At 39.4% G+C, this 18,767-nt stretch overlaps 1 protein-coding gene and 1 long non-coding RNA gene across 4 annotated transcripts in view; one reads left to right on the top strand and one right to left on the bottom strand.

Annotated features, from left to right (window-relative positions):
• Positions 1-623, bottom strand: part of LOC124878303 — a 7,473-nt gene extending 6,850 nt beyond the window's left edge. The window contains exons 1-2 of the long non-coding RNA XR_007040704.1: positions 582-623; positions 378-481 (exon numbers count right to left, since the gene is read on the bottom strand). This is a non-coding gene — a long non-coding RNA (uncharacterized LOC124878303). The remainder of the gene's footprint in view (positions 1-377; positions 482-581) is intronic.
• The window catches only part of LOC124878300 (ankyrin repeat domain-containing protein 31-like), a 19,239-nt gene extending 472 nt beyond the window's left edge, over positions 1-18,767 (top strand). For 2 of the 3 annotated variants that reach the window (XM_047382185.1, XM_047382184.1), the window contains exons 2-12: positions 2,928-3,006; positions 4,148-4,405; positions 4,480-4,608; positions 4,674-4,816; positions 6,882-7,056; positions 7,137-7,204; positions 9,017-9,122; positions 9,262-9,358; positions 11,267-11,468; positions 14,493-14,616; positions 15,182-15,460. In XM_047382185.1, the coding sequence (XP_047238141.1) occupies positions 4,174-4,405; positions 4,480-4,608; positions 4,674-4,816; positions 6,882-7,056; positions 7,137-7,204; positions 9,017-9,122; positions 9,262-9,358; positions 11,267-11,468; positions 14,493-14,616; positions 15,182-15,336 (1,431 nt within the window). In that variant the 5' untranslated portion in view covers positions 2,928-3,006; positions 4,148-4,173 and the 3' untranslated portion in view covers positions 15,337-15,460. Of the gene's footprint in view, positions 1-2,927; positions 3,007-4,147; positions 4,406-4,479; positions 4,609-4,673; positions 4,817-6,881; positions 7,057-7,136; positions 7,205-9,016; positions 9,123-9,261; positions 9,359-11,266; positions 11,469-14,492; positions 14,617-15,181; positions 15,461-16,650; positions 16,741-16,829 lie in introns of those variants that run through there. The other variant, XR_007040703.1, reaches the window with a different exon arrangement.

The following is an 18,767-nucleotide window of genomic DNA, read 5'->3' as shown; positions in this document are numbered from 1 at the left end:
ATATTTTTTATTTTATACCATTAAACATGTAAAAAGTTGGGATCCTAAATAGAAAACGTTGGTGTAATTTATATATATATATATTTTGATGTACTGCCTTTAATATTTCAGCAAATGTTATTTGAGGTTATTTGATGCATTATCTTTTGGGATGGTTAGAATAAAGGTCTGCTTGGCTTGGAATAGTCCCTTTGGCCAAGTTCGTTGCTGTAGAATTGAATATTTTCATTATTAAAAACAGCAACAGAAAGCATTCTGCCCTGAAACCTGAGGCTTACATTGTTTTCAGTAAATTTAGTTAAATTCTAAAAATTAAAATTAAAATGGAGAATACCCAGATGACTTCAGACTCACTCAATAATCTTGTCTAAAATTACCGTGGCAGGAGTCGCTCAGTTCACGTCAGGAATAGTAAAGCTGCCATTTACAGTTTCCAATACATCAGTTCTTCTCAATGTCATGTAGTAGTCAAGTACAGAAACTGAAAAAATGCGGATGTTTGGCGTTAGGCTGCAGACAGTCTGAGATGATTTCTGAACTTTAAATAGGAGGAAATCACTGTTTCTGCCTCAAATTCTTACCCAAAACATGATGGTGACCATAATCAGAAGATTAGGTGTTCTTGTTGCTAAGATACATTGCTATCACCATATTTCAGACGTGTATTCTTGGTGTTCTTCATGAACAGACTTAAATAAGTTAGTCATTGTGTCAGGCAACTCTAACAGTTGTTCCTTGTTATAAAATTCGGAAAATACCTGGAGCGTCAGCAGGCATGAATATTTTTCTGCTGCTGTTTGAGCACTTTAATCATGTACATTCTGCACATCAGTGGTTTTGAACAACAAACGGGTATAGAACATGGATGGATGGATGGATGGAGTAGAAATGTTTCTTCCTTTTTTGACCTCCAGACAGTTACAGGAGCATCTGGCAGTTGGTAAACCCACTAAGCAAAGGGCAGCAGATACAGAGGAAACCTTGTTGTAAACATCACAGAGATGAGGGAAAAACTGGATTTATCGCAGCTGATATTGCCACCATAATATCTAACGAAAGTGTCGTCATGACACGATTTTAATGTGTTGCACTGACGGCAGCCTCTTCCACATCAAACATGTACATCCCAACTGCTGATCCCAATTATGCCCAAATTGGAGGAATTACTTTGTGTGTAGTTTAAACAGAATGTATGAAGGTATATAACTGATAGATAGATAGCAGGACATTTTAATTATTTGTTTAAAAATAAAACTGAAAATGTTAGACAAACATGCAGAATAATTCGATAGCTTCGCCAAGTTTTGCAGCTTATTTATTTAATTTAAACGTTTTTTATATCATATGAAGTTTGAGTCTCATGTTATTGTGCAGAGAATTCAGGCAACTTTTCAGACTGTGACCAATTCCATTTAAATGTAATTATTTACATTTAAATCAGTTTTCAGAGAGTTAAAATTATTCCAAAATAAATGCTGTAGAGCAGTGATGACTTGCTGAAGGAGTAAAAAGCGTCATGTGAATCAGGCGCGCTGGAGCAGAGATCCATCTAAAACACGAAGGACAGTGGGCCCTGAGGACCCAGGTTGAGAACCACTGATGTAGCTGGTTTTCACAGATAATATTAATATTCTCAGTGTAGCTGTTTGTTTCCTTAGATGGTGCTGCTACCTAGTGGGTGGGAAGAAAAATATTTTTAGACCTCGTCTTGCAAAGATCACCGTGCTCGTACAAAGAAGGTTGTCTGCATTTATATTGGGATTCCTTTCCTCTTGAAAGCCCATCTCTTCAGAGCTTCAACATGAGCTGTTGGGAAGCAAAACCAGCTGATCCTCAAAGGAGGGAGGATTATTTATAGACCAGAGGCAGTTCTTCAACTTATCAACACCTGACTGAAAATCTGCTTCTGTTGAGTCTCAGCGAATCATCAAATAAGAGGAATGAATGCAAAGCAACGGGGTTTGGCAGGTTTAATGCTTTACAGGTTAAATGAACTTTACTTTATTATTTTGTGTGATGATACTGACAGTCAGGACCAGAAGATTTACCGGGGCAGCTAGAGAGTTATGTTGTCATCAGTGGATAGTTTGCTCAACATCAGCAGGAGGTGAGGATGTGAAGACTTTGGACAAGAAAGGCAGAAAAGAAGCCACTTTTGTGTGGGAAAAAATGTCAAGCACAGCCTGAAATTAAATCAGACGTACCAGGATGGTCTGCAGAAGCCTGCTGTGAAGCTATTTCTCTGATGGCATCTCCTGATTGTTTGGGTCATGAGAAGAAGAAAAGCCTTGAACTACCAGGAAAACCTGTGAAGCGTCTTGATCCAGTAAATGTATGGGGATGCTTCTCACTCAAGGGGGCGTCCATGAATAATATGTGGGATTAAAATGTCCAAGAGCAATATTTTGAACAATCCGGTGATGATCTGTCAATTTTCCAGCATGATGGAGTCACAAGGTTGAAGTGACTAAGTGACTTGAAGACCCAAAACGGGACATTTCAGAACTGTGGTCTGGAAACTCCTCAAGTCTTAGCCCCACTGAAACCCTACAGGAACATAAGCTCAACAAGCTGATCAAGAAGGCTGGTTCTGTTCTGGGGACTGCTCTAGAACCTCTGAAGATCATTGTGGAAAGAAGGATTCTTCATAAAATGAAGAACATTATGGAGAACCCTGAGCATCCTCTTCATGAGACTGTCCTACAACAACAGAGTGTCTTCAGTCAGAGGCTTCTTCAGATCTGCTGTAAGACGGAGCGCTACAGGAGATCCTTCCTGCCCACAGCCATCAGCATCTACAACGGCTCTTTGAGGAAACCTTCATAATATGAGCTATAACAACAATTAATTTCCCTTTGGGATTAATAAAGTATTTTTGAATTGAATTGAATTGAAGCAACTAAACTGGGATCATTTCTAATTTCTAGGAGGACACTAACGGGTCACCATCAGTGAGGACTTGGCCCAGAACATGAGATCCAGCCTGACAAGAAAATTGCAGAATTTGTAAGGAAAAAAGTTAAAAAATATTTACTCTTAGCATAAATTTGATATTCAGATAGATCTTAAAAAAATTCAATTTTTTTGTCCCTAATTTCAGAAAGTAAAACTCATATAAATTATTTCCACTCAGAGTTAAATATTTCAAGCCTTTATTTCTTGTAATATTGATGATTATGGCTTACAGAGAATAAAAACCCAAAATTGGTCTGGGCTCCTTTTGCATGAATTAGCTTTTAGTACCTTTGGCAGTGTGGGCCGGTACCAAGTCCTGCTGGAGATTAACATCCACATCTCCATACAGCTTGACAGCAGAAGGAAGCAAGGGGTCCTCTCAAATCTCCCGTTAGACAACTGATTGACTGTGGAGCTCAGAAAACCCATTGGACAAACACTAGCAGATGACATGGCACCCCAAACCATCACAGACTGCGCATATTTCACACTGCACCTCAAGCATCGTGGATTCTGGGCTTCTCCCCTCTTCCTCCAGACTCTGGGATCTTGATTTCCTAACTTTAATCTGAAAAGAGGACCTTGGACCACTGAGCAACAGTCCAGTTCTGTTTCTCCTCAGCCCAGGTAAGATACTTGTAGCCCATGTACAGGACTCATCTGTTGGCAGCGGCTCTTGATGCTCTGACACCAGCCTCAGTCCACTCCTTGTGAAGCTTCCCTACATTCTTGAATGGACTTTACTGCACAATCCCCTCAAGGCTGTGGTTATCCCTGTTGAATGCTTTTTCCTATTACCTTTTTTCCTTTCACTCAACTTTCTTTGACTATGCTTGGATACAGCATCTGTGAACAACAAGCTTCCCCTTGTGGAAAGTGTCTTCTGGACATCTGATTGTGTCTCCTACTGACCCAGACTGAGAGCCCATTTAGAGACTCAGGAAACTTTTGTGGTTTTGAGTGAATTAGCTGAGTAGGGTGTAAAACCATGACAGTCACTGTTTATTATTATCACTGAGTTTTAGGTTTTCATTATCTGTCAGCCATAATCATTAAAATTACATGAAATGGAGGGTTGAAATATTTCACTTTGTGTGATGAAAAACGTTTTGAAATACATGAGATCTTTAAGGAAGCTTTGGGAAATTGTTATTGCAGAAAGTGACTTCTGTGTGTATATTTCTGGTTTCAGTAAGACTGGAGATTACTGAGCCTGAGATGGAGGAAGAGATACTTTCAGACCAGGACTCAGTGAGTTTGCTGCAGGATCTTCCTGCTTTCCAGAGCAGAGCAGCTGCTGAGGACATGGCTGTAACTACTTCAGGTTCACAAGCTGCAAACAAAGAGATTAAAGATAAGCCGGAGCTGAATCAGCATAAAAAACACAAGGCGAAGACCAACAAAGGCAAAAAGTCTGCTGCAGGCTGTGCTGCGTCTTCGTCACGATCAAGTGAGCTGCTAAAACCGTAAAGCTCCATGTTTACCTGGCTTGGCTTGGATATTTTCATCTGTTCTGTCCAACAGAAAAACTGCTTCACAAGAGAAACTACAAAGGAGAGACTCTTCTTCACAAAGCATGTCAGAAAAATGATCTGGCTCAAGTCAAGATGCTCCTTCAGGCTGGAATCGACGTCAACATGGAGGATTATGCAGGTTTGTCACAGCTCAAACATTTCTATTTGCTCCATCTGTCTGTGAATCTTGACTTGATTTGTCAGGATGGACGGCTCTGCACGAGGCCTCTGCTGTTGGAGACGAGTCTGTGGTGGAGGAGCTGCTGAGGGCCGGCGCTAATGTTAACGCCAGGAACTGTGACGGTGTGACACCGCTGCATGACGCCGTTTACGCTGAACGCTATCAGGTGATGGAGGCTTTTGGGATTTAAAAAGAGAGTCCATAATGCACAGGAGGCATGAAACAAAAACATACTATTTGGACTCTGAAAAGTGCCCTAAACGTGGAATATTGAAAAAAACTGAATATATTCTAACTTTATTCTCAGGATATGTCCAACGAGGTAGGATTTATTCACTGCTAACTTCACTTTATGAAAGAGCATCTAAAAATCAACAGCTACCTTTTCATTATATAATTAGTGCAAGTACAAAATTAAAATTAGTTTTATTATACCTGTTGATCTTCTCCACACGTTGTCACATCACAACCACAAACCTCAACAAAGGGTGGTGCAAGCACTGTTGCCAAGTCCGCTTATTATGTGCCACTTTGGGCTTGTTTTTCTTTAAAGTCGCATGCAAATCTTGTGAGACGCAGGTTGCTGATTTTTGGGCTTGTTTCGAACGTGAATTTGCTTATTTGGGCTTGGCTTTCTTTCCAAGTGAAACCTCTTGATGATCTCCCAGCTCCCCACAATGTACCACCTACGAGTGGTGGGTAGTTTGTCCGTTCCACGCCACCGTTTCCTGGTTATCGTGCCCGCTCGAGTTGACTCGGCAGAGCCCACGGTGACAGGGAAACGAGTAATGAGACGCTGTGAAATGAGTTGTGGGGAAAATATGGTAAAAATATAAAATATGTCTTTTTAAATGAAGTTTAAAGAAAGTTTTTAGTTGACTGTGTTACGTCCTGTTACGTATGCAAAACGCACTTTTCTTTTGATCGGTTTAAATCTATAAGTTATTCAAAGAATTGTTTAGCACACTTTTGCCATAATTACTGTATAGATTTCTACTGTTTACAAGCGGCCTGAGTTTTACACAGTGTGGTCGGTTGCCTGTTGGGCTTGTTTTTATCCTGGTTGCTTGTTTTTATCCTGAGATCTGGCAACACCGGATGCAAGTACAGCATCATTGTGACAGGAAGAAAAATTGTGTTTTTTCTTAATCTACTTATTGTTTACTGAATCAAATTTGTTTAGGTCTGTAAACACATCACCAATCAGCATGTTCATTGATTCACTTTTTTTGAGTTTATTAAAAATAAAAACCAGATAAAGGTTAGGTACACATGCTGTGGATTATAAATGGTGATTATTTTGTAATCTCTTCATTTTCTGTTGGATTCAAAATTACTACGTCTATCAAGGCCCCCGCAATACGTTTCTCTTTCCTCATCTGTAATAATTCAGTTGGGTGTAATGAAATCAGACTTCAAACCAAACCTGGAAGTATCGCAGGTGAACAAGTCCTGTTTCATAGTCATTCTTCACATTTTTTCATCTGTTCTCAGCCTTCACCGGACGTTTAAGAGTGGAAAAGGTTGTACCTTCATTTTTATTGGTCCAATTTGGTTTTCACATCAGAAAACGTGGCATTTAACAGTAATGTGTGCACATTTAGTTTTGTTTCACTGTGAATTTCAGTAAACCCCATTTCCAGTTCAGATGTTTTGAGCTGGTCACAAGTTTGTGTCGAGACCAAGATTTTCCCTTTTTTGCCTGATAAAAGAGAAAATTGTCAGAAAATCTAGATGTTATTATTTGTAACTTTGCCTTGACATCTTGATGTATCGTAATTGATAGACGAGGCTTCGTGCTCAGGGAAATTATCATAACTAAATAGGTGGATTTCATATGCATGGGACTCAGCATTTTTATCTCAGGATGCTTATTATCAGAAACACAATATGGAATAATGATATCAATACTTAATATGAGTGAAGCTCAACAGTTAGTGATTTTTTAAGGTGAAAATCTAAAATCAAAAAGGAAGCCTTTAGAACCATAAAATATTATCATTTATGTTGTTTTTGGACATCTTTAGATGGGGAGGAACACCTGCAGTCCCTGGCAGCTGAGCTAGATGGCGCCACACTGAGTTTAAACCACTTCCAGTGTTTCTCTTTAAGTCAAACATGCACAGTTCTGTAAATATCACCTGAATTTGATCTAATTAATGACAGCTTCACTTGGAGAAGAGCCTCTCTAATTTCTAACAGGATGTTTGAAGTGTTTATCTGTTGTGTAGGTTGTGAGGATCCTCCTTGAGAATGGATCAAACCCTACAGACCAGAATGTCGGTGGAGTTAGAGCATTGGACATGGCCACGGACAGGAATGTGAGAGAGCTGCTCATGACTTTCCAGGCATCTTCTGTAGGCCAGGGGGAGTCTTCCAAAGGGGCAGCACAATGTGCAGAGCCAGGTGAGCAACTCCAGAAAGAGATTTATTGAAATATCTGGTGAAGGTTTAAAAGTCCATAGTAATTTAGATTTATTTGGAAGGATCTGAGGGTGGTGCAGGTGGAGAACCTACTGATGTTCAGCTGAGAGAGGACGGCATCAGAAATAACGTGAGACATCTTTGCATGTTAAATAACTATATGGTTTTTACACCTTTTCCTTTTCAGTTGTTTTTGTGCTCATTTTTTTAATCTCTAAATTACAGAAATACAGATTTAACGTTTTTTTTTTCACACTTTAATATTTCAAATCATCAAAAAAATGATCAGAAAAAGAAAACCTGAGTAAATACACAAAGCAATTGATGACTCTATTAGGGAACAAGTTTTACAAGCCAACCTAAAGCCTTTGTGAACAGAAATGATCTGTCTTAAATGAACTGTAATTAACTGATTTTTATTTGGCCCAGTTTCACTAGTCACTTAATTACTGCCCGATCTGCATAATCCAAAAATAACTTGCATAGAACCCATCTGACAACATGAAGTAACACATCAAGCTCTGATCTAAAGAAATTCATGGAATCTTCAGAAACAAATTCTGGTGGTTTGGAAAGGGTTACAAAGCCATTTCAGAGGTGTCGGGACTCCAGAGGAGTGAGAGCCATTATCCATAGATGGAGAAAACGTGGAGAATCTTTCCAGGATTGACCAGCCTATCAACATTACTCCAAGAGGGGGGGGGTAGACAACTCATCAAGGACATCAAAAAAGAGCCCGAACATCTAAACAGTGCAGACCTCAGTTGTCTCAGTTGAGATTGATGATGAGACTGGGCAAGAATGGCAACGATGGGCGAGTCCAAGGCCAAAACCACTGCAGAACAAAAACAACACAAAGGCCCGTCTTACATTTGTTAAAAAACATCTTGATGATCCTGAAGACTTGAGGAACATATTCTGTGGACTAACAAGATAAAAATGAAATGTTTCAGAAGGCATTTGCCTTGTTGCATCTGGTTAACAGCATTTCAGCAAGTGAACATCACACCTACAGTCAAACGTGGTGGTGGTGGTGTGTTGGCAGGACCTTCATGACTTGGCCATAATTGATGGAACCATGAATTTTGCTCTCTACCAGAAAGTCCTGTCTGGCCATCGGTTAGTGACCTCAGATGCACTCAGGTTACGCATCAGGACAATGATCCAAAACACACCAACAAGTCCACCTCTGAGTGCCCTCAGAAAACCTTAAATAAGGGTTTTAGACTGTCCTAGTCGAGATTTAAATCCCGCTGAGATGCTGTGACATGACTATAAACAGGTCGTTCATGCTGGAAAACCCTTCTACGTGGCTGAATTAAAACAATTCTGCAAAGAAGAGTGGACCAAAATTCCTCCACCACAATGCAAATGACTCATTATTGCAAATGGTTGATGCCGATTTCTCTCCACCAATGGTGGAGCAAGCAAACAATCATTTCAAGGTGCAACTACGTTTTACAAAGAGCCACGTTGGTTTGGATCATTTTTGCTCCTAACAAATCAACATTTCAAAACTGATTTTTGTATTTACTTGAGTTACTTTTATCTGATAAAAAGATTGTCTGAAACATGCAAATGTGACAAAAAGCCAGAAATCTGTAAACCCTAAATCAACTGTTTTTGCAGATAAACTGTATAAATTGGGACTTGAGGGTATCTTTATGTCACTGTTTTTTTTTTTTTTTTACATTTTCATATAAACTTGTTAAATTTGGAACATTTTTCCTTGGGTCATTGCACATTTTTGTTCCATATCAATGTTTTATAGAGGCGGTCTCCATAATATGATGACCTTTAATTCTTCTGAGCTGAAGCTGGATTAAATGAGGTGTAATTATTTAAATTTAGCATTGTTTGTACTGTTAGAATCTGCTGGTGGCGTCATTCTTAGATAAATGCTACATCATTTCACTGAAATCATCTGTTTGATTTTATTCAGTCCTTTACAGTTCAGAGTCCAGAGGCCGTGTCAGCGGTTCTGGAGGATGTTGGGAAGAAACAAGCAGAAATTTCAACCTGGCATCTGATAGATCTCAATGATGTAGGTGAGACCTGAGTGTAGAGATGCTTCAGACATCACGACGTCACAGCAGCGATTCGACTGGCAGTTATACAAATATTATTGCACATTAATCACCTCCAACAGACACGTTCTCATTTAACTGCAGTCGTCCTGTTTTTCAGACAGACACAAAGCAGCCTTTCTAGAGATCCAAAGTGTGCTGACGGACGTGCTCACCAAGCAGCGTTTAGAGAAGAACAGGCTAACCCACAAGTTCAGGTCAGTTCAGGAACATCATTGATTTAGCTAAAGCATTTTCAGACTGGGTGGGCAATTCAAAACAATTAAAATATTTACAAATGTGTAAAATCAAAAATGGAAATGTTTATTTTCCATTTCAGCTCCATATAATTTAACTTGCATCTAGTGCTGCCGTCATGTTAATCAGTCCAGGAAAACAGTTGAAATGGGAATATTAAGGGACAATAATAAGGTAAAGATATTTAAAATAAGTGATGCGAGCAGATGATTGTTATATTTCAATGGTAAATTTAGAAAAACATTGTAGAAGTTTTACAGTTGCATTTAGGACAGCCATGGCATGAAACAAGCCAAAGCTGCACGGAGGTGATCTCTGATCACTCAGAGTGTGATCCATCATGAAACATTTATCCATCCAATAATGCCTTGTCTTCTGCTCATCCAAGGTTGAGCTGCAGAGTGAAACCAAGGCATCCCTCTCCCCCTCATGCCAGAAATGATACTTTTTAATCTTTACAGCTAGGTCCAGCTGCCACTGGGGTCTACTTCCATTTTGTGTGCTCTACTGACCTCTGCAAGAATGTAGAAACTCCTGGTTTGGTGAAGTAAAGAACAGATAGTACCTCCGTGTTCCTTCAGTACCCTCAACATAATGGCTTGTTTGGGGAGTTGTAAGCTTCTTCCAGATCAAGAACTCACATGGAGATTACAGAATCAAGGCCTCACTGCTATTATTCAGGGTTAAGATCCAGTTACTGTTCCGCAACCCGGATAAAAGCAACACTGTTCCTCCAGAATCGAAAGTGCGGTTGGAGCCTCCATTCCAACTTTCCCGTCAAGCACCATCATTAATCTATAGTTCATAGAACCAGATGCACAAGGGAAAACATTTGTCAAGCTCCGCAGATATGGATCCAGACTCCACACATGCCACCACTTCAAATCTCGCTCTGCAAATAAAAAAGGAGCGCTATGTTAACCTTGTCAGGAAGTGGCTTCACTTGTCTGGGCTCTGAGGCACCTGGGATGAACCCAGACGTGGTTTTAGATGGGGGACCGTGGTGGCAGAGAGCCATATGACCGCCGTAGCATTAAAGAACGTTATCTCAGTTGCACCCAAACGTTTTCTGTTGTTTGCATGTCCAGATAAGGGGGGGTGCTCTGCTCTGTGGAAGCACTGTAAAGAAATATGGCCGAACACAGTGGCAGGCTTATTTATCCGAACCACATTTATTATTCTTTACCTTTTTTAATGCACAAAATACAGTAGAATCTCTAAAAACAAACGCTGCTACAGATCGTTTCTGAATGTCTTGGATGTTGTTAGCAGGTGTGCGATCGCTCCTCTGGCATCCCAAGCTCTGCTGTTCTAGTATATTTCTCAATGTGGTGCTTCCTCTTTCTCCTGTGTTGTTTCCCTTCTCTGGTACCTGGCATGCGAAGCAGCAGACAGTAGAGGTGCCGGCTTCCAGAGCCGTCAGAGGTGTCCACAATGTTTGAGAACGTGCAATTCTTCTGTGTGTTGCAGCACCCAAGAAGAGCTGTGTCGTGAAGCATAAGTCCGTACGTTAACAATGTTAGGGCATTTTTCCTAACATTTCGAAGCGCAGGTACCCATGAAGTGATTTGATTTTAATTGTAAGCTCCAGATGGAGACACACCTGCCTCTAGGCAGCTAGGATGGAAAGCCAGTGATGCCAAAATATCTTGTTTTTGTGATGGGTTTCCACCTCAGTCCACAATGCTCTAGGCTGGAGAACACATCATGATGTCCTCCCTTAAGTCAGAATGGTAATCAATTAACCCCTACTTAGTCTTAAATGAACATTTTTTACAATCTCATTTCTAGATGCACATTTGTAGTTATACTGTTCTACTTGCACATTTATTCCTTTTAATAACAGGATGGTCTATTCTTAACTCCAGGATTGTGCCTGAACACCTTCGCCAAGTGCTGAGAGATCAGTTCCTCTCCCTGGCTTCACGTCAGAGATATCTGGTAAAACTCCTCCAGAAACAAATGGAGTTGGAAGAAGCTTACATTAAAGCAAAGGCTAACATTTCATCTACCAAGGAGTCCATCCTTGGTAACAATATCCCTGTCAGCTCGACATATGCACTGGATAAGGTTGGTCCTAATCTTATCGCTGAAATACCACCTTAGGGTTTGGGTTCATGTTTCACTGTATTAAAAATAGTCCTGATTCTGAGAGCATTTGAGTTTTTCATGCGTATAGAGAAAATTTAAGTGAATATTAAAACTCTTTCTTTCTTAGTCTTTGCTTCTGGTTAGTTTCTTAACATTTGTGAATAATGATAATGTCTCATCTTTGCCCTGATAAGATATTCAGGAGGGATGGGAGATGCATCAGGGTATGGATATGGATGATTCAAACTGGATTACCAAACAGCAAAACTTGATTATCTTCATTTTCATTTAAGAGCTAATTTTGAGGAAAGAAGAAACCTTGGAAGAATATAAGTTTAAGGTGAAAATGGCATTTAAAGATAAAGTCATTTAGACAAGGTTAATGTCAAATGCAAGGTAAGTTTATTTATAGCACATTTCAGTAGCAGGACTATTCAAAGTGCTGTACATGGAAAAATAGACATAATAGGAAAAGTACATTACATTGGCATAAAGGTAATTAAATAATTAAAGAGAATAAAACATGAATAATTAAAAAGATAATCAAAAAATGAAATCAAAAACTATTAAGAAAATGATTGATAAGAAAATGAAAGTAAAGTTGGACTGAAAACTGAATAATATTTAGATGGCCCAGTCAAAGGCCACTCTAAACAAATACGTTTTTAATCTTGATTTAAAGCAACTTAGCGTTTCGACGCTTTTCCAGTTTTCTGGGAGTTTATTCCTGATTAGTGGAGCATAAGAACTAAAAGCTGCTTCTCCATGTTTGGTTCTGGTTCTGGTTCTGCAGAGTAGATTTGAGCCATAAGACCTGAGAGGTCTGGGTGGTTGATCCACTGACAACAAGTTTGTAATGTATTTTAGTGCTAAGCCATTCAGTGATTTATAGACTAACAGAAGTATTTTAAACTCTATTCTCTGAGCTACAGGAAGCCAGTGTAGGGACTTTAGAACCGGGCCGATGTGGTCCACTTTCTTAGTTCTAATGAGGACGCGGGCAGCAGCGTTCTGGATCAACTGCAGCTGTCTGATCCACTTTTTAGGCAGATCTGTGAAGACACCGTTGCAGTAATCAATTCTACTAAAGATGAACGCATGAATTAGTTTTTCAAGGTAAACAGTGAAGATCTCTGTGTCTGTTTAAACATTTAATACTGTTCTGGCTAATGCTTCAGTATAAACCATGTAGGGTTTATAGATCCTATGAGCTCTTACATTCCCTCTGTTAAGTTAGACTCATTCCTCTGATGAGAAGCTCCTCTTTTAGTCTGTGTATCGTGTCTGTTATCCGCTTTTAGTGATCTTTTTCCCTCGCGTTTTAATCGCACACGTTTCTATCTCTCTGCTGTAATCGTGACATCCTGGTCAGCCGAAATTAAAACTTTTTACTGTGAATGATGGAGCCACACCTATGGAAGCAAATCGTTACCATATTTCAAATGAAAAAGCATTTCTGAAATGCTTTTTCATTTGAAATATGGTAACGATTTGCTTCCATACACACCGACCATCGGGCCGACTGTTAGGCAGCAACAGAGCGTATATGAAGCTGCAGAAGCAAACCGTAGAATAGACAGAAGTCGTTATAACTGCTCCATAACCTGCAGAGGGCCTTTTTTAACGGGTTTGGTCTAAAGAGCTGTGTGAGGTTTCCTTTCTGAACACAGAGTGAAAACAAGATGAAGTTCAGCTGTTACATGCAATTGAAAAACTCCACTTTTATCGACCTTGTGACTCATCCTACTCACAGGTTCTTCACTATTTTTGCCACTTGGATGTAAAAATACAGATGTACACAGATTGAGATTACTTTACAAAGTCGGTTAAAAAACGAAAAGGAAACTTTTCCTTCACTTGCACCGCAGTCCAGACATGTTCAGAGGAATACAGATGTTTGCAGGGTCCAGGACAGACAGGCTGCAGATGTTTTCCATCGATACACTATCTGAAACATCAGCAGATAAGATGATATGTGACCTTTTTAAAGTTGCTGCTTCACAGGATTTCCTGCGGACCTGTGTCTTGCTTTCTACCTCCTTCTCATTGTGGTTCCCAGAAACGATGCAGCACAGAACTGCTTGGAGTGCAATGGATTGTAGTCAGTGCCATAGATTCCTGTTCTGCAATGGAAAAAGTATTGATATAGCTTTTGAGCTTTTTCACATTTTCTCGTTGTAGCCACAACCTTCTGTATATTTGATCGGGATCTTTTATGATAGACCAACAAACAGTGCATAGTTGTTAAGTGGAAGGAAAAAGATGGATAGTTTACCAAATTAAAATGCAGTTACATTCTGCCACCCTCGATTAGACAGAGAGCGTCTGTGAACATCAGTTTTCAAGTCTTGTCACAGATTCTCAATTAGGTAAAGGTCTGGACTTTAAATAGACCATTCTGGTGCATGCATACAGTTTGATTTGAACCATGGCGTTGGGTTTATGGGTGCATGTTTAGGGTCGTCACAGCAAAGCAGTAAGCTAAATAATGCTAAAATGATAACAAACTTTATTTTAGACATAAATTTATAATGTGTTGATATGATGTCCTGGCCATCGGTCTGATAGCAGTAGCATCGTGTCTTCTGCTGATGTAAGCGATGTGTGCTGCATTTAACTCCTAGAGGACAGAACTGTACTGCGTGTTTTCAGTATTATTATTATTACATAAACAGTTTAGCAATGTGTTTGCCATTTGTGTCTTGTTTCTGCAGCGCTAGATAATTGTTATCAAACTATAATAATGACCGAACAGGTGAAAGTGCAGTGCTCTTTGACCTGGAGGGGGTCAAAGTGTGAAGTACCTCACGCCTGTGGAGCTACAAGAACAAGGAGTTCAGACCAAAGCGTTGCAGTTCCACTTTATATAGACCACAACTGGTTGATTTAAGGGTGCAAAGAAAGGATGTAAAAGCATAATATTTCCTTTTTAATTTGTTTGTAGTTGTGTTTTTTTGGTTATGTTCGCCAGGTAAGATATATTTTCCTTCCACTCTCATCCAGGTGACTTTCAGAAACAAACCTTTGTCAAACTACTTGGAGGACAATCAAAATCCCTTTGAGATCCAACTTCAGGACGATGTTCGATACAACAAAGATGGTTCTGCTCAACAGGAGCTGAGTCCAGGTGTGTCCAAACACAGAAAGAGCCAGCAGATAAAAGATTCCCTGTTTGGAATGGATGTTTTTCTGCCGAACTGAAAAAGATTAAAATAAGGAATAACCAACATCTGTGTATTAAAGAGCTTTCTTTTAGTGTTTTAATAACTAAAATGTACTTTCAAATTCAGTGTGTTTTAAGTGAAAGGTTTAAACATAAAGTCTACAAATAACGGACATGAAATGATACAGTCCACCTCCGTTTAACTGATTCAAAACAGTTTACAGTGAAGAACGTTTAAATTTGTGTCCAGTTAAATTGAGTTTAGGTCTGTTTAATTATGAACCTAATTGATCTAGATAAAGACAGCCTTATTAAATCCAGTTAAAATAAATCAACACTTTAATCGTTCCAAATAAAGTCCGATTCAACGCAGGCCAGTTTAAACCAGTTAGAGTCTAATTCCACTTCAACCATTCCTTAAAATCCAAGGACAGATGTGAGGTTTGAGATATTTGCTGGAGCTAACTGTATGCTAATGGTTGTCTGGTAATCTAATACTTAACAGTTTTATCTTTTTGATTCTCTACAGAACCAGAAAACCCATATCAGCTGTTACGAAAAATCAAGATTGTCCATTTGATGAGCTGCGAGGAGTTCCTTCCAGACGCTGTAATGGACTATTACTGGGACAAGCTCCTGAAGCTAGACGCTGTAGACTTTGAGAACTGGGAGCTGGAACTCTAGTTTTGCCTTGAACTATTTGTTTGGTTTTTTTTATGAGTTCTCAACATGGTAAATTGTATTTTTTCGTCGTAATTGTGTATTAACTTATGTTTTGTTAAAGAGAAGTCTGTAGACAACAATCCAGATTGTTCTTTTGTTTTGGCTTCTACTGCCAACTAAAACTAGCTTAGCTGTTTTTATTCTGTAGAACTTATCAGATGTAGAAGAAATGACAGAAATCGTAGAGTAAAAGTGTTATTTTATTTTACATACGTTGCAAAATTCATTAAGAGTTTATAGATTTCCTGTGAGATCCCCGTTATCATCCATGACCTGTAATTGTATTAATAATTGGACTTTTTTGACAGGATTTCTGTTGAGAGGTTTTAATCGTATCTCCTGCTGTAGACGATGAAACAGAACTTGGGTTGTCAAGAGTTTTTTTTTTTTTTCATATATATCTATTTTATATTGTGTGTCAGTTCCTACTCATTTGTTGTCATGTGGTTCTCTATATTTCTCTTATCCTCCTGCAAAAATCTACAAACTTTCATTATGACAGGAAAGACATGTTTAACCCAGATTTGTGTTTCACCGCATGAGATGGCGTGGTTGCGTTACTGTGGTGTCAGAGCTGTGTAGGGATACAGCACTACTGCAGCAGAAAAAATTAAATCTCGTTCAACATCATGAGTCCCAGAATTTTAACAATGTGGGATGGTCGGGATGAATAGCTTTTGGTTCTGTTGCTCCTGATTTGTTATGAACTGGACTCACTTTTGGAGGTTGCAGCTTTGAATCACTGCATTAGGATGAGCGCTGGTCGGATACTAAGTTGGAACATAATTGTCTCAATTTTTAACATGTATTGCAGTATAAATCTTGAGGAATCTGTGTTGACTAAAAGTTACACGGACTTACCTGGATCCATAAGGATAATAAATAATAAAGGATATTAAGATGAAGTTCTACGGTGAGACAAAAAATAGGGGAAAATCAATATAGAAATGCTTCACCAGACATAAAATCAGCCTTCCTCAATGACCTTCTCAGTCCCCAGACCTAAAACCTACAGAAAACCTGTAGGGTGAGCAGAAGAGATGACCCAGGAGGATCTACAGGGGTTGTGCAAAAAGGAATGGTCAAAGATCTCTTATTTCTCCATTTGCTCCAACTTATTGATAAAAACGGTTGTACAAGCACAGCTGATATATACAACTTCTCTACTTTTACATGTACATGAACTTTGACATCCTATTCTTAATCTATAAAGTCTAATTTGTTGATGGACCCACCGTTACCAGCAACTTTAAATAATCTGTAAATATCTTCCAGAATGTTTAGGAGTGTGGTCATAGTTGGCTGAGAAAACCAGAACTGCACCCTCTGCTCTAATTCATCCCAAAGGCATTCAAGAAAGTTGAGGTCAGGACTCTGTGCAAGCCAGTCAGCTTTCTCCACACCAACCTTTGCTTTTGGTAATGTGGTTGTTCTCTTGTTTCATTTGGTTTTAGGAGGTGAGATGTTTGCCCTAACTGGCTCAGGTTTTCTACATGAAGTGGCAGAGGTAGACCAACAGATGGCAACATACACTTCAGAGATAACCACCTCTGAGAGGGTAGATCTCCCTCCACCCCACCCCACCCTGCAGAAACAGGATGTGTCCAGACATGGGGGTTGATGCAGTCATGTGACCACACTCCACTCCTCATATCTTATGTAATCCCTATCTTAGCCATGTGCTTCCCCCATAACCGCTGACCTACATATGATAATCGTACCCACTTATCTACAGTTGTAGTCTTTTTCTGCCTCTCCTTGCAGCTAACTTATACACATCGTAAGGAACTTTGGTGACGTTTTATGAGTCAGCCTGTAAGAAGTTAAATTGATAAATGTTGTGATGGATTGTCCCACATACTTGCCTTTGTTCATAGAGGCTGTGATTCAGTGAGGCGGCTGTCACACCACTTCCTCTTGGGCAGAATCTGGTGAAAAACTGTTGGTTCCACTGGGGGTGATGGTTAAACTCTTTGTGCCAGAGCAAACTTCAGAGGTTATCTGTTCTGGATACGGATGCAGATGGGAGTTTGGATTTATCAGAACGAGCAGAAAGATAACATGAACAGGACGATTCATTACTTTCACTCTAGCCTGAGGTTTATTTCTCTCTGCACTGCATTTTTTCCAGCCTGTTTCTCCTTCAGCCAAACTGCTTATGTCACTCCTGCAGCCCAGTCAGAGATGAGCATTGTCTGGGCGCTCTATGGAAGCCTGTTGCTACCAGGAACCATAAATGAAAATATTAAAACTAGATTTAATAGAGAAAAATCCCTTTTTAAAATCAGCTTCATTCATTTAGCACTTTTCAAACTGGAGGGAAATTCAAAGAGCAGAATGAGGCAAAACCAGGACATGAAAACAGATGGGATCAAAATAGACATCTGTCAGTAAAACCAATTTACATACATTTAAAAAATATAACTGAAATAAAGGTAAAAGGGGCCAAATTAGTTAAATATCAGTAAAACAAAATAAGCATTTTTAAAGAAAACATTTTTATTAATTTATGCTTTCTGCCCTGGAGTGGTAATATCTCGTAGGGTGTACACTGCTTCGCTCAAGATTTAAGGTTTTCCACCAAAGTGCTTCCAGTGTTAAACCAGTACTGGTCCCAGAACTAGTTCCCAGCTGATTCTACACTCCAACCAGTTTGGTGAACCAGCCATCTAATAACTGGTGGGATGACCTTCTGCAACCCTGAACAGGCCACAGTGGAGGGATGCAAATTGAATGCCACCTTTCTATTTTAGAGATGTTTGAGAACAATATGAGCCAAACTGTTGCTGTTATAAACTTCTTACAGTCATTATCATAACAAAATGACCTTGAGATTTAAATTAATTGAACTAGTTTAACAATACCCTCAACTGTGATAATGGGATGTGGATAGTGACCAAAACAACAGGGTCCTGGATTCAGGTAACTGGAATTAGCGTCATCTAGCAGCTTCTCTACATCAATGGAGTTAGATGACGGTGCTCAGGCATCTTGCTTTGTCATTCATTTATTTTGGTGTCATTTTGGATCCACACAAGAAACACCAAATAGACACTTGTTAAGGTCTGTGGCCCCTTTTATAATATGGCAGTAACCGCTGTTTTTACAGATGCAACAGGTTAGGAACAAATTCTGACTTTGTGACATACCATCCATTTCTATATTTGCATAATCCTATTTATGGAAGTGGAAGGAAGGTTGTAGCGTATCCTAGCAGTCATTGAGCAATAAGCTGGGCACACCCTGGACGGTTTGCCAGTGTATTACAGACACACAACAGGCAACTTTGCATGCATCTATGCATGCATACAAAGATTGGGTTTAAATCACGAAATGACCCTAAAATGCATGTTTTAATACTGTCAAAAAAAAATAAATACATTCGAAACAAG

Source organism: Girardinichthys multiradiatus, chromosome 12 (genome assembly GCF_021462225.1).
Source record: "Girardinichthys multiradiatus isolate DD_20200921_A chromosome 12, DD_fGirMul_XY1, whole genome shotgun sequence".
Classification (NCBI taxonomy): domain Eukaryota; kingdom Metazoa; phylum Chordata; class Actinopteri; order Cyprinodontiformes; family Goodeidae; genus Girardinichthys; species Girardinichthys multiradiatus.
Note: the sequence above shows the minus strand (reverse complement) of the source record. Positions and strands in the feature narration are given on the sequence as shown.